At 50.3% G+C, this 12,648-nt stretch overlaps 1 protein-coding gene across 3 annotated transcripts; it reads left to right on the plus strand.

Moving 5' to 3' along the window:
• The first annotated feature begins 312 nt into the window (after positions 1-312).
• Positions 313-12,125, plus strand: Enc1 (ectodermal-neural cortex 1). 3 transcript variants are annotated; one of them, XM_055598410.1, is made up of 3 exons: positions 313-706; positions 4,125-5,937; positions 9,595-12,125. In XM_055598410.1, the coding sequence occupies exon 2, from the start codon at positions 4,138-4,140 to the stop codon at positions 5,905-5,907; it is 1,770 nt and encodes a 589-aa protein (XP_055454385.1). In that variant the 5' UTR covers positions 313-706; positions 4,125-4,137; the 3' UTR covers positions 5,908-5,937; positions 9,595-12,125. The 3 variants fall into 3 exon arrangements, with proteins under 3 accessions (XP_055454385.1, XP_055454387.1, XP_055454386.1); XM_055598412.1 differs by lacking the exon at positions 313-706 and adding an exon at positions 1,552-1,569; XM_055598411.1 differs by lacking the exon at positions 313-706 and adding an exon at positions 3,469-3,487.
• The last annotated feature ends 523 nt before the right edge of the window (positions 12,126-12,648 follow it).

The raw sequence follows: 12,648 nt of genomic DNA on the forward strand, positions 1-12,648 counted from the left end.
CTGGCCCAGAAAGGCAAAGACCCTCGGAACCCTTCCAACTTATTTTCTCCGCTGTCCCCGGGGGCCGCAGCTGCCCGTGGCTGAGCGAGGGCGCCCGCTTTGTCTCTGTGCACTCCCCGCCCCTTCCCCCCCCCCCGCTTCCTTTCCCTAGAACTCCCCCGACAGCTCCCCCACCCCCCAGCTCCTCCCGCCCCTGCCCCCTCCGTGGACGCGCTTCCTCTCCCTCCCCTCCCCCGCCCCCCGCTCCCGCGCGTCTCTTTGCATACGCGCCCCCTCCCGGGCGGGCGCGCAACTTATAGCCCGGCGCGCGGCGGCCCCGGCGCAGTCTGCTCCTTCAGCCTCGTAGGCGGCGGCGCGGCGGAGGCGCTGCAGAGCCCCGGAGCCGACGCCAGGCGGCCGCCAGAGCTCACGCCGCAGCCTCGCGCCCTCCCCCAGCGCGCAGCCCGCCTTCCTCCGCGGCGCGGCCGCCGCAGGCTCACTCTCCCCGGGCTGGGCGCGCGCCGGGCCGGGGCGCCAGGTCCGCAGCCGCAGGTCCGGAGGCCGGGGCGAGCCAGCCCGGCAGGTAGCTGCTACCCGGGGCGCCGTCGTCTCCCTCCCCGGCGATCGCCGCCGCTTCCAGGGACAGAGACGCCCCTCGTCGGCTCCCCGCGGGTGACCGAGGCCAGAACCCTCGCCGGTTGTGTCGCGGAGGCCAGTGGCCACCACTGTAAGTCTCCCCTGCAGCCCAGACCTGTTGCGGGCGCCGGGTTCTCGGGGGCGGATCGGCCGCGGGCTGGGATTGCGAGCACCGAGCCGGCGCCACCGGCCACCCTGCCTGTGGCTTAAGCCCAGGAGCTGCTCTCCAGGCAGAACCGTCGCTGGAGCAGGGGAGCGCTAGGGGAAAGACCGCCCTCCCTCTGAGGTGTAACGCCCGGGCAAGTCTCCCGGAGTGCGAGGAGCCTAGTTGGGGATAATACTTGTGTCCCTGGCTCCCTACAGCCTCCAGACAGCCCAGCCCGTGGGATCCGTTCCCCTTGGTGCGGCGTTGCCGGCCCTGGGGGGGACGGCGGGGGCCACAGGCGGACCTCCTCATGCTGCTCGAGCACTTGACTGCAGCCAAATGAATGAAAACTGGTTCCTGAAAAACTAGTTTCTTCTGCAAGCTTGTGCCTTTTGGAGTGACATTATTAATTTCAAAGGCTAGGAATTGGTGGGCGGGGTGGAGATGAAACACTGAACCTGGACGTGTAATTTGGTGTCGCCCTCAGTGGCATGTCCAGCGTGTTAAGTAGCGTTGCAAATGTTGTAGGGGGCTGTGTGGCGAGGGGCTATTTTTGCAAACATCCTTATAGAGTCGTTGCATTGTTGTCAGTAATGTGAGTGCTTGAGGACATCTGCCTGGTTCCTTTTCTTGTGGGATTGAGATCAGGCTTAACACCGGGGGGGGGGGGGGGAGACGGAGGTGCTCTTCAGTGTGGGGTCATACAGCCTGCGCAAGCAACAGTAAGTGAACCGAGGTTACCGAGCTGGGAGCCCTTTTGATGTTCGCGGTAATAGCAGTCTTTTTCTCTGCCTTCTTTGTAGCCGCAGGTAAAGTGTATGTGTGCGTTTTCTTGGCCAGTTCCTTAGCATGCAGGTTTGTGTCTCTGGGCGGCTTAAAAATGTTGCAAAGAATGATCAGTTTTTTTTAAAGGTGCTGTTTAGTAACTGTACAAATTGTTTCTGTGGACATTTTGCTGTTTGCATAATTCTAAACCAGAAGGCAAGTTGTTTTAATCATCCATGGTTGCAAGGTGTGAAAACGTGACAGGGACGTTCCTTTCCAGCGGGATGGTATCCAAGATGACAAGGAGAGAATCTTCTGGATTTCTGGGGAGACCTAGAAAATACGCAGCGTAAACACAGGACACTGGAGTGTTGCAGTCTTGTGTCCTAAGGTCTTGTAGACAAACTGTTTGGTTGTTTTACACCGCTGGCAGCTCCTGTTACTGAACCTGTGCCCCCGCCCAGTGGGATCCCCGCTCAGCCTGCTTGCACTTAGATGCTTGTGTTCCTTTCTTGGCTCATAGCCCAAGGAGGAGGCAGCTTCCTGCGACCAGACAATCATTTAGATGTTTAGGCTTAAAGTCCTCCTCAAAATAACTCAGACTGAACGCGTTCATTTAGACAGCACTCACAGTGTGTAAAGCTGCCAGAGTCCAAGTGCATGAGAGTCTGAACTCTTTTCTAATAATTTATTTAATGTTATGTGCGTTAGTATGAAGGTGTCGGATCCCTTGGAACTAGAGTTACGGACAGTTGTGAGCTGCCATGTGTGTGTTGGGCATTGAACCCGGGTCCTTTGGAAGTGCAGACAGTGACCACTGAGCCATCCCCCCAGCCCCGAGTCAGAGCTCTTTATAAGCTTGGTGTGTTGACAGAGGGTGCTCCAGTTGGTCATTCTTCAGAACTTTCCACATTGGGTTAAGATGAGCTGGGAGAGAGAAACTTGGCTTGGGGTGGGGCTGATGCTTGGACAGTTCTGGGTGCTTTGCACAGGCTTTGTAACGTTGGAGCTTTGTAACTTTGATGCTTACTTGTTTCTATTTGGCCCTGTTTACCCACCATGAAAAGTAACATTCTAAAACCAGAGGAAAAACAAGTTACATCACCTGAAGTTATGACCTGCTGTCAAAGGCATGTCAGACACCTACCTTTGTTATTTTTCTGTGCCAACTTTCACAGCTGGTGTGTGTGTGTGTTGGGGGGGGGGTTGCAGTTATAACTTATGACTCTGGTAAGTCATTTACATTTGTTAATAATTCCTGGAGTATAAATGAAAATGCATATCTGAACGACTGAAGGAAAAACAGCGGGTTTTGGCTAAGCTCTGGCTGTTTGCATCAGAAAAGATACAGTAGCCAACTAAGAGTATCCTCCTGGCATAAACAGCCTCCTCTGGAATCCTGACAAGGGCAGGTTCTTAAGGCTTTATATACTCTTAGAGCAGTGGAGGAGTGCTGTCAGAAGGAGGGGTTAATTCCATTTTTCAAGGTGGACATTTTCTACATTATTGTCCCCTACTTTTCTTAGAGCAGATAGCCAAAAGTGATAGCATCATATTCCACTGATGCTAATTTTGATACCTAGGAAAGCTTTATAGTTAGCCAATAAATTCTTCAGTGGCCCTACATGAACAATTGGCTGTTAAAATACACACATAGGTACATGAATGAAACACACACACACACACACACGCCCCTGGGTGCTTTCCATTTCCATAAAGCAGCGTTTGCAGCTTGAACTCCCGATAATGGAGGTGCAGTATCTGCAGGTACATAACAGTCCTGGTGCCGGAGTGTTTAATCGAAGAGGTGGGTGGGTGCACCCTTTGTTCTTGTGGTTTTCCAGGAATTGGTATAGAGCAGGAAGAACAGAAAAACAGCACGAGCTGCCTACTCCAAATATTCTTCCTTTTATGTGCCAATTCATTCTGGAAGCCGTCCAGGTTCAGAAGGACGGGAGGGAGGTAATTGTGGCCTGAATCTATCCTGTGCTTTCGCTGAGGCCAGCTGATCAGTGTATGGAAATGTTTACATTCTGGTGCATTTAGCGCTCTATAGTGGTAGGGCTGTCTAGTTAGAAACTGCTTCTTCTTGAACCGTGGAGTCAAAGCCTGACCACTTCAGAAGTTGGATAGCCATATGTACGCAGTGGTTGGATCTTACCGAAGGAATTTTTAATAGAATTTCTAATTAGTAGGTGTTTGTTTTACACGTGGCTTTATGGTGCAGAGGGCTTTCAAGCGTTTTCAGTGGCTGGTATGGCCCAGCTTCCCTCGGCTTCTGCTGACTTACGTTCTCAAGAACCTCCCTGTCCTGAAAGCTGCCCGTCAGTCAGGTCTTCCAAAGTAAACCCACCACGATCCCCGTCCCCCAACCATGTTTGATTCAAGAAGCTCAACAGTATTGCAAGGGCTGTCTTTCCTCCCAGGTAGTCGTCTCTGGCTTTGTTCTGAGGCTGTAGTACGCTCCTCGGAACAAACAGCAGGCAGCAGGACCAACAACAAGGCTCTGTTTTCTTTGTCTTAAGTGATTGTTGCTTTTGTGCTGCTGCTGAGACATCAAGAGCGCCGTGTTCAGTGGTTTGTTTTTGTTTTCTTTTAGGAGTTGAAACAAAATGTCAGTCAGTGTGCATGAGAACCGCAAGTCCAGGGCCAGCAGTGGCTCCATCAACATCTACCTGTTCCACAAGTCCTCCTATGCCGACAGTGTCCTCACTCACCTGAACCTTCTGCGTCAGCAGCGGCTCTTCACAGATGTCCTTCTCCACGCGGGAAACAGGACCTTCCCCTGCCACCGGGCGGTGCTGGCCGCGTGCAGCCGCTACTTCGAAGCCATGTTCAGTGGTGGCCTGAAAGAGAGCCAGGACAGTGAGGTCAACTTCGACAATTCCATCCACCCAGAAGTCTTAGAGCTGCTTCTCGACTATGCGTATTCCTCCCGGGTCATCATCAACGAAGAAAATGCCGAGTCGCTCCTAGAGGCCGGTGACATGCTGGAGTTCCAGGACATCAGAGATGCCTGTGCAGAATTTTTGGAGAAGAACCTGCATCCCACCAACTGCCTGGGTATGCTGCTGCTGTCTGATGCCCACCAGTGTACCAAGCTGTATGAACTCTCCTGGAGAATGTGTCTCAGCAACTTCCAGACCATCCGGAAGAACGAAGACTTCCTCCAGTTGCCCCAGGACATGGTGGTGCAGCTCCTGTCCAGTGAAGAACTGGAGACAGAAGACGAAAGGCTCGTGTATGAGTCTGCGATGAACTGGATTAGCTACGACCTGAAGAAGCGCTACTGTTACCTCCCGGAACTGTTGCAGACAGTGAGGCTGGCCCTCCTTCCCGCCATCTATCTCATGGAGAACGTGGCAATGGAGGAGCTCATCACCAAGCAGAGGAAGAGCAAGGAGATCGTGGAAGAGGCCATCCGATGCAAACTGAAAATCTTACAGAACGATGGCGTGGTTACCAGCCTCTGCGCCCGTCCTCGGAAAACCGGCCATGCCCTCTTCCTCCTGGGAGGGCAGACTTTCATGTGTGACAAACTGTACTTGGTAGACCAGAAGGCTAAAGAAATCATCCCCAAGGCCGACATTCCCAGCCCGAGGAAAGAGTTCAGTGCGTGTGCGATTGGCTGCAAAGTATATATCACCGGGGGGCGGGGATCGGAAAACGGAGTCTCCAAAGACGTCTGGGTTTATGACACCCTGCATGAGGAGTGGTCCAAGGCTGCCCCCATGCTGGTGGCCAGGTTTGGCCATGGGTCAGCCGAACTGAAGCACTGCCTGTATGTGGTCGGTGGGCACACCGCTGCAACTGGCTGCCTCCCAGCCTCTCCGTCAGTCTCTCTAAAGCAAGTAGAACATTATGACCCCACAACCAACAAATGGACCATGGTAGCCCCGCTCCGAGAAGGCGTCAGCAACGCTGCTGTCGTGAGCGCCAAACTCAAGCTGTTTGCTTTCGGAGGTACCAGTGTGAGTCATGACAAGCTTCCCAAGGTCCAGTGTTACGATCAGTGTGAGAACAGGTGGACGGTACCGGCCACCTGTCCCCAGCCCTGGCGTTACACAGCGGCAGCTGTGCTGGGGAACCAGATTTTCATCATGGGTGGAGATACAGAGTTCTCTGCCTGCTCTGCTTACAAATTCAATAGTGAGACTTACCAGTGGACCAAGGTGGGGGATGTGACAGCCAAGCGCATGAGCTGCCATGCCGTGGCCTCCGGGAACAAGCTTTATGTCGTTGGCGGCTACTTCGGCATTCAGCGCTGCAAGACTTTGGACTGTTACGATCCAACTTTAGATGTGTGGAACAGCATAACCACAGTCCCGTACTCACTGATCCCTACCGCGTTCGTCAGCACCTGGAAACACCTGCCTTCCTAATGCAGAGCACCCTAAAGAAGCCCGCATGAGGTAAGAAGCTAGGTGTGAGCAGCCTGAGTTCGGAGGATGATGGGGAGGGAGGTGTGCTGCTTACAGAAACTGTAAATGAAGTGCACCCCAACAACATAATGCTTGTGTTGGTCGCCACTGCAAACCCGTTCAACACTAACTAGTGGATCTCATCCCAGAACCTCAGAATCTCCCAAAGAGAGTTTCAGAAACTGCCCGTTCTAGAGACATTATTTTATTTGGTTGGGGGATGGAGGGAGGAACCCAAACATCAGTTCTTTAAAGAAAGGTTTCCAGTGATACAAGTATTTAGCCAGGTTGGGAACCCCAGGCTTCCATTAGCAATTCCAGCTAGTGCTTGTGAAATACTCGCCGTGTTCCTGGAGCAGGACCACGCACTTCCCTCAAGCATCCTTTCGGTGCTCAGAGCAAGCTCTGGGATGTCACTGCTAATCTCCCTACACAGATCAACAAATCTGATGCCTGTGGAGTCTGATTTGTAAGGGGCCCAAAGTCACAGACCTCACTCAACAAGTGGTCAAGATAGTCAAGAAAGCCACCAGGCCAGTCTGACTCCAGAGCGCTGACTCCTGAGTATAAACTTGAACTTCATAGTGTCATTCCAGGGACACTGACTTGATATTCCAATTTCACTTCTTCAAACCTTTCTGTGCTTAACAGGGTTAAAAAAATACTGTTTAAAGATTTTCCTAGTTTATTGACTCTAGAGTTGTGTATTTGCTTTTTTAAAATGCCCTCCCTCAAAATATACCCATCCCCTTAGAAACATGTATTAACTTTGGAGCATAATCTTGGTTGTTCTTGTGAAAGGTGGTGTCTTGTGTCGATATATCCAGCCCTAACTTCACCCTTTCAGAGTTAATCAGTCAGCCTGACCCTATTGTTAGGACCAACAAAAGTTGTATCCTCTGCCATATATCTGAGTACATAATGGTTGTTTTGTGTACAGAAGAGTGTATTATTCTCTTGGATCCAGTGATTAATCAGCCTGCCCGTTGGTGCCACATGTGGCTCCCGTGAAACACCTTCAGGCCTGGCCCAGAGATTGCCTCAGCATATGTGTCTCAGTTAGGTTCCTGCAGGTGTCATAAACACCATGACCAAAAGCAGTATGGGGGAGGAAAAGGTTTATTTCATCTTACATGTTATCAGGTCGCAGTCCATCACTGAGAGAAGTCAAGGCGAGAACTCGAGGCAGGAACCTGGAGGCAGGGGCTGAAGCAGAAGCCATAGAGGGTGCTTCTTACTGGCTTGCTCCCTTAGCTTGCTCAGCCTATTTCTCATACATCTCAGTGCCCAGAGATGGCACTGCCCACAGTGGCCTGGCCCCCCCACATCCATGGTCAATGCAGAAACTGTCGGAAGGCCTGCCTTCAGGTGGTGTTAACTGAGGGTCCCTCCTCTCCAGTGATTCCAGCTTTTGTCGAGTTGACAAAACAAAACAACAACACTAAAAAACAAATGAAACCAAAACTGGCTTAACAGAGGGCCTAGGGATGCACCAATTTGTTTGGGGGAGTCCTGGCTCACTTAACCATAAGGAAGGAAGATGATGCCACCGTGGAAGAACAGGAAAGAGGGGACCCCACAGTGGATGTAAGCTAAACAGGCTGTTTATCCTTTTTGCCTTTCTTTTCCACTTTTAATAGCTCACTTACAAGCACAGTTCATCATTATTCTTTTCAGCCCTTTGGCTGTCCTCCCGCAGCCTGTCGTAGCCAGCAGGGCCACGTTCCCTGGGCATGAGATCCCTCCAGAAGAGCAGCAACAGGCAGAAACCTTCAGGGAGCCAGCTTCTAACAGCAGCCCACACCAAACTGGTTTGTGCAGCCTCGCTGGCATCTCAGTAATCCAGAATAAACAAATGTTCAGCAAGTGGTTATTTCACTTGAGATACGGTGCATGACTCAACTCTCAGGCAGTTCGGAAGAGCATCGTCGTAGGCAAAAAGCGCTAATTAACAGACTGGGAATTAAGAGCTAGTCCCGGACTGACTGTGTGCAGGAGAGCTGGAGAAATTGCTAGGGATGGTGGCAGCATGTCAGAAGTGGCCCGTGGGAATGTGGGGAGTGAGGAAGTGGAGGCGAGGCAAGCAGAGGGATTGCACGTAGTCTCTGGTCCTCGTTTTAGATCTTTCTGGACTCAAGATGGCTCTTTTGCTAAGGAGTGAGTTCAACCACAATATCCAGAAAACTGTCCCAATTCAGACAGGTGGGTGGTGAGAACACCCGTCTAGCCCAAAACCAGTTTTATGTTTCAGGCTTCTCCTGCAGTGAGACCTTGCTCTGATCTGGCTGAGGTTCACTCTGTGTGTTCTGGGGACATTCTGTTCCTTCGAATATCAGCTGTTTGTCATTCCTATTCTTCAGTCTTGGTTCCCCTTTCCAGCCCAGAGTCAATGTGTTAAGGTATTTGAACCTCATCACTTGCTTCCGGTCCCTGGGAAACAGCAGAGTCCTGGGTTATGTGTGAAACAGCATTCTTCACCCTTGGTACTGTAGACAGAAGAGTCAAGCACATCAAAATTGATGTTGATCAGACCAGCGTGCTGCTTTCAGAGGGTGACATGAGCCGCTGATCAAAGCCACTCTTAGTTTTCAACAGGAAGAACGGCGGGTTAGATTTCTAAAGCTTACTGTACACAGGATGGTGTTAAAGACGCTTACAGCCGGGTGGAATGGTACTCAGACACGCTCCTGGGTGTCAGCACTGATCCCCAGCCTGAGTCCTGTGCTCTCCAGATGCTGGTGGGAGCTGAATTCATCCCGTCCTGAAAGATACCTTCCCTGTCAGAAAACTCACCCACCAAGGAGATGGTAACTGTCCCCTGCTGCTCAGTCAGGAGGACAAAAGGGAAACTACTGTGATTCTTTTGTCGTTTTGTGGTGTCTTGTGGTCTCCGTCTGACAGGATGTGGGCTCCCTTTGCTTTGTTTCTTCTCTTAGAACCCCGCCCCCCCTTTCTTTCTGTGCGAGTATGCCATGTCGTGAGGTGGTGTTAGGTATGTCAAGATACATTCTCTTGGCCTAATGTGGATATGCAGGTTGCAGGGAGGTGGGTAAGGCATGACAGTGAGGGCTGAAGAATGTCTTGAAGGCTTGAATCACTGTTAGACAACAGCCAAAAGAAACAACCAGCGGCTGACTCACACTTCTGAACACACACAAGCCAAAGAGAAGAATTTAATGCAATCAATGACTGGTCCTGCGAAAACTCCCTCTGTCCCCTCGGGGAGATAAAGGGCCAGCAAGTGGTTCGGAGATGCATTTTAAACTGTGGCCACCCTCTGTCTCCGAGAAGTCAAACTTGGATTTCTTATGATCAGTGGGCCCGGGGGGCATCTCCTTTTTTTGACTCCCTCATGATTATGTCACAGTAATTCTCTTTCCAAACTTTGGAAACAGAAGATGGCAACTTGTAATAGCGTCAGCATGTGCAGGCTTGAATTCGAACAAGATGTTTTTGGACACCATTGTTTTGTGGGCTGACCATCATCCTGGTAGCTGCCTGCCCCATGGTGTGTACTTCCTGTTGGACTTGTGCAGACCTTCAGGAGTGATAGCACCCTTGCCCTGAGTCTAAATTTGTCTAAACTGTGTAACCATGACACATCTCAAATCCTTCATGCCTTTTCTTTTCTTTTTTCTCCTGTTTTAGCTCTCTGACGCATGGTGAGATGATAAGAGGGTTCTGCTTTGGAGAAGGCAAGTTGAATGAAGAGAAAGAAAACCAGGAGAAGCTGCTACAAGACTCCTGGAATTCCATCAGCACCTTGTGAACACTCCTAAGTGGACATGAAGGAGGGGGTGGGGGAGGGTTTTTTTTTCTCAATGCAAGTAGCACATGGTTTAAATATGAATGACTGAACCTGTGATCTAGTCCTTGTCTGGTAATTGTGGATTAATGTCAGCGTTAATCAGCCCCTCAAAGGGAGAGAAAAGCTGGGCTTTTCCCTTGCTGTACCTCATTCAGCGTTTGATTTCCATGGCTCCACCATTTATGTGCCAGATTTGAAATGGTTGTCAGCTTCCTCTGAAGACTGAGCTTGAAGCCTCCATGCCAGCTGCTACTGGAGCTGCAAAGCCAAGCAAGGGTCAGGAGGGAAGCTGGCCTCGCTGACTGAGGAATGGGAATCCCAGGACTCTGCTCATCTCGAAGGGGTTTTGGTCCCCAGGAACGTCTGTGAACAATGGGGACATTGTTGGTAGCTGTTTGGTAGATGCTCTTTGCTATTTATAAGTGACTTTAAACCTTCTCTTGGCTGTTAAGAATGTGTTCTAGATTTAGCTATTTATTGTTTGCGGCCTGCATGCTGAAACAGTGCTTACGTTGTCTTCACGTGTATGCGCGTGTGTGGATGGTCGTATGTTTTGCACATTTTGTAGTTGTTGCTGTGCTTTACTGCACACAGGAAAATAAATGAAAACTTTGGGGCTATAATTTGGAGGATAAGTAGAGGGCGGGTGGGGGAGGGGGGCATTTTTGAGATGTCAGGACAGAGAAGATTCCAAGACAGAAACTTAAATTCCATCCCAGAGGCGGAGAAGCCATGAAGTCACCTAGCCCACACTTTCCTGAGGTCTCATGGTCACGCTGATGGCAGGTCTCACAGAGCTGGGGACAGCCCTGCCCTCCTTACTCCTGTCTGTCTGATTTACCTAACTTTGGTCTCGGCTACTGACACTTGGAAAGGACCAAATTACTTTAGAGTATTTCCCCCATTCGTGTAATATCCTGAAAGCCTGGGTGCTTCCAGAGTGTTCTGTACATAGGGCAGAGGTGAAGACACTGTCCAAAGCTTATTTATTTATCTATTTATTTACCATAGGTGAATAAGGACACCGATGGGGAAAAACCGAAGTGAGGCTGGTGTAATCAAGGTCTCTGACCACACTGTAGGCCTGCAGGTGGCTTTCCGACCTTGATTGAGAAAGGCTCACAGTTCTCCCAGGAAAACATCCATTTCGATACAACGTCACCTTCAGTGTTCCCCGTTAGAGACATGTTGAAAGAGCTCTTTGGAAGACAGAAGTGACGTATTTGGTCACACAATGCCAGAGTTTGTAAGCGGTGGCCTGTGGAGAGGTTTTGCGGTCCTGTGGGGATCAGTTGTGAATACATTCTTTGCTCCTCCCAAGTGTTTGCTTACTAAGCGTGCAGTGGTAGGTGTTAGTCTGCCCTCCGTGGGCTTCTCCAGTTGCCTGGGGAAGACCAGAGCTTGCAACTCTGCCTGCTTTCATCCATATTTCTCACAGTGCTGTATTAAAAAAAAATAGGATTTAAGACAGATACCTACCTTTACATTGTGAGTGTGTTTGCCTTGTCTAATGACAGATAATTCCTTAACATTTCTCTCCGCCGTAGTTCTTTAGGCTAATTGTACATGTCTGTCTGTGCCATGAGGAAGTGGACCGTAGGTAGGTGGATCAAAATAACAAGTGAGCCATTGGACCAAAAACACGGCAGACCGTCCCTGCAGGCAGCTTCTGGTCCCTAGATGTATTCTAAGTGTCTTGATTGTACCCTGGTGGCATGGTCAGTGTCGTGTAGCTGCCCCAACTCCATAGTTTAGGATGCAAATCTGTCTCAAGATGTGCGCGTCACTGCTGCTGCTGAGGGCAGGGAGAATTTTCTGCAGCTGTTTCAAAGTTGTGGCCTGCCCTTGAGTCCTCTATTAATTACTGTGTGAGCCAGAGGGAGCTGGGCCACAAGGGGGGCCGCCAGCAGGGGGACTTTCTGGACTCCCGCTCTTCCAATTGATGTAGGCATTTGGGCTTGCTGCTTGACCATTCTCACCCTGTGAAACGTCCCACACTTTGAAGCAAATACAATTCCCAGCACAGCGCACACAAAAACCCTGGCCTAAGACGGGAGGGGCTCCTCATTCTGTGAGCTGGTTGCCGTAGAAACGGATAACAAAGGGCAGCCTTCCACTTGTGGTATAATGGTGGAGCCTCTTTTCTCAGGCTTGACACCTGTCTGAGGAAGAGTGATTAGAGCCGCATAATACCCCTCTCTTGGCTATTGAGTATGTGGTTCACGTACCAAACCCTGTAGAAGTTAGAAAGTGTTCGTGTTCGTATGTTCTTGTTTGCTACTACTACATTTTTGAGGTTTTGTAAAACTGTTATTTTTTTTTTCACGATGTGAAACTGAAGGTCAATAAATTATTAGAGATTTTCTCTTCATTGTGTGAGTTTTTATTTGCCACCAGTGTAATCTTAAGTACTTTCATCAAAATGAAGGATATCTCAGTGTTTTCTAGACCCTTCGTTCCACCATTTAGCACCTGTTTTATGAAAGGAGTTTTGAGCATAAAAAAGTCTGGCTCTTGTCTCTCTCTCTCTCTCTCTCCTTTCCCCCCTCCTCTCTCATTCTCTCTCACTCTCTAGCCCTAGCTGCCTTGTAAACTCTCAAATGTAGACAAGGCTGACCTTGAACCCTGTTCCCTCTGTCTCTGCCCCTGAGTGCTGGAATTCACCAGCACTCTTTAAGCAAAGCATCATTTCTGTGTCCCTCCTAAGCTGAAGTGCACAGTGCATTCTTTATTTTAGAATCTAGAGGAGAGGGTGGAGCCCTGCCCTTCCCATTTGCTGGCACCGAAGCCCAGCTGAAGTTTGAGGAGTGTGTCAGTCAGTCTCTGAAAGGGGACAGAAAACCCTGTGTGACCTGCAGGCACCCTTGGCTGCTTCTCAGCTGACAGCTGGCCCT

This window comes from Psammomys obesus, unplaced genomic scaffold (assembly GCF_907164565.1).
Source record: "Psammomys obesus unplaced genomic scaffold, mPsaObe1.curated_primary_1811, whole genome shotgun sequence".
Classification (NCBI taxonomy): Eukaryota; Metazoa; Chordata; class Mammalia; order Rodentia; family Muridae; genus Psammomys; species Psammomys obesus.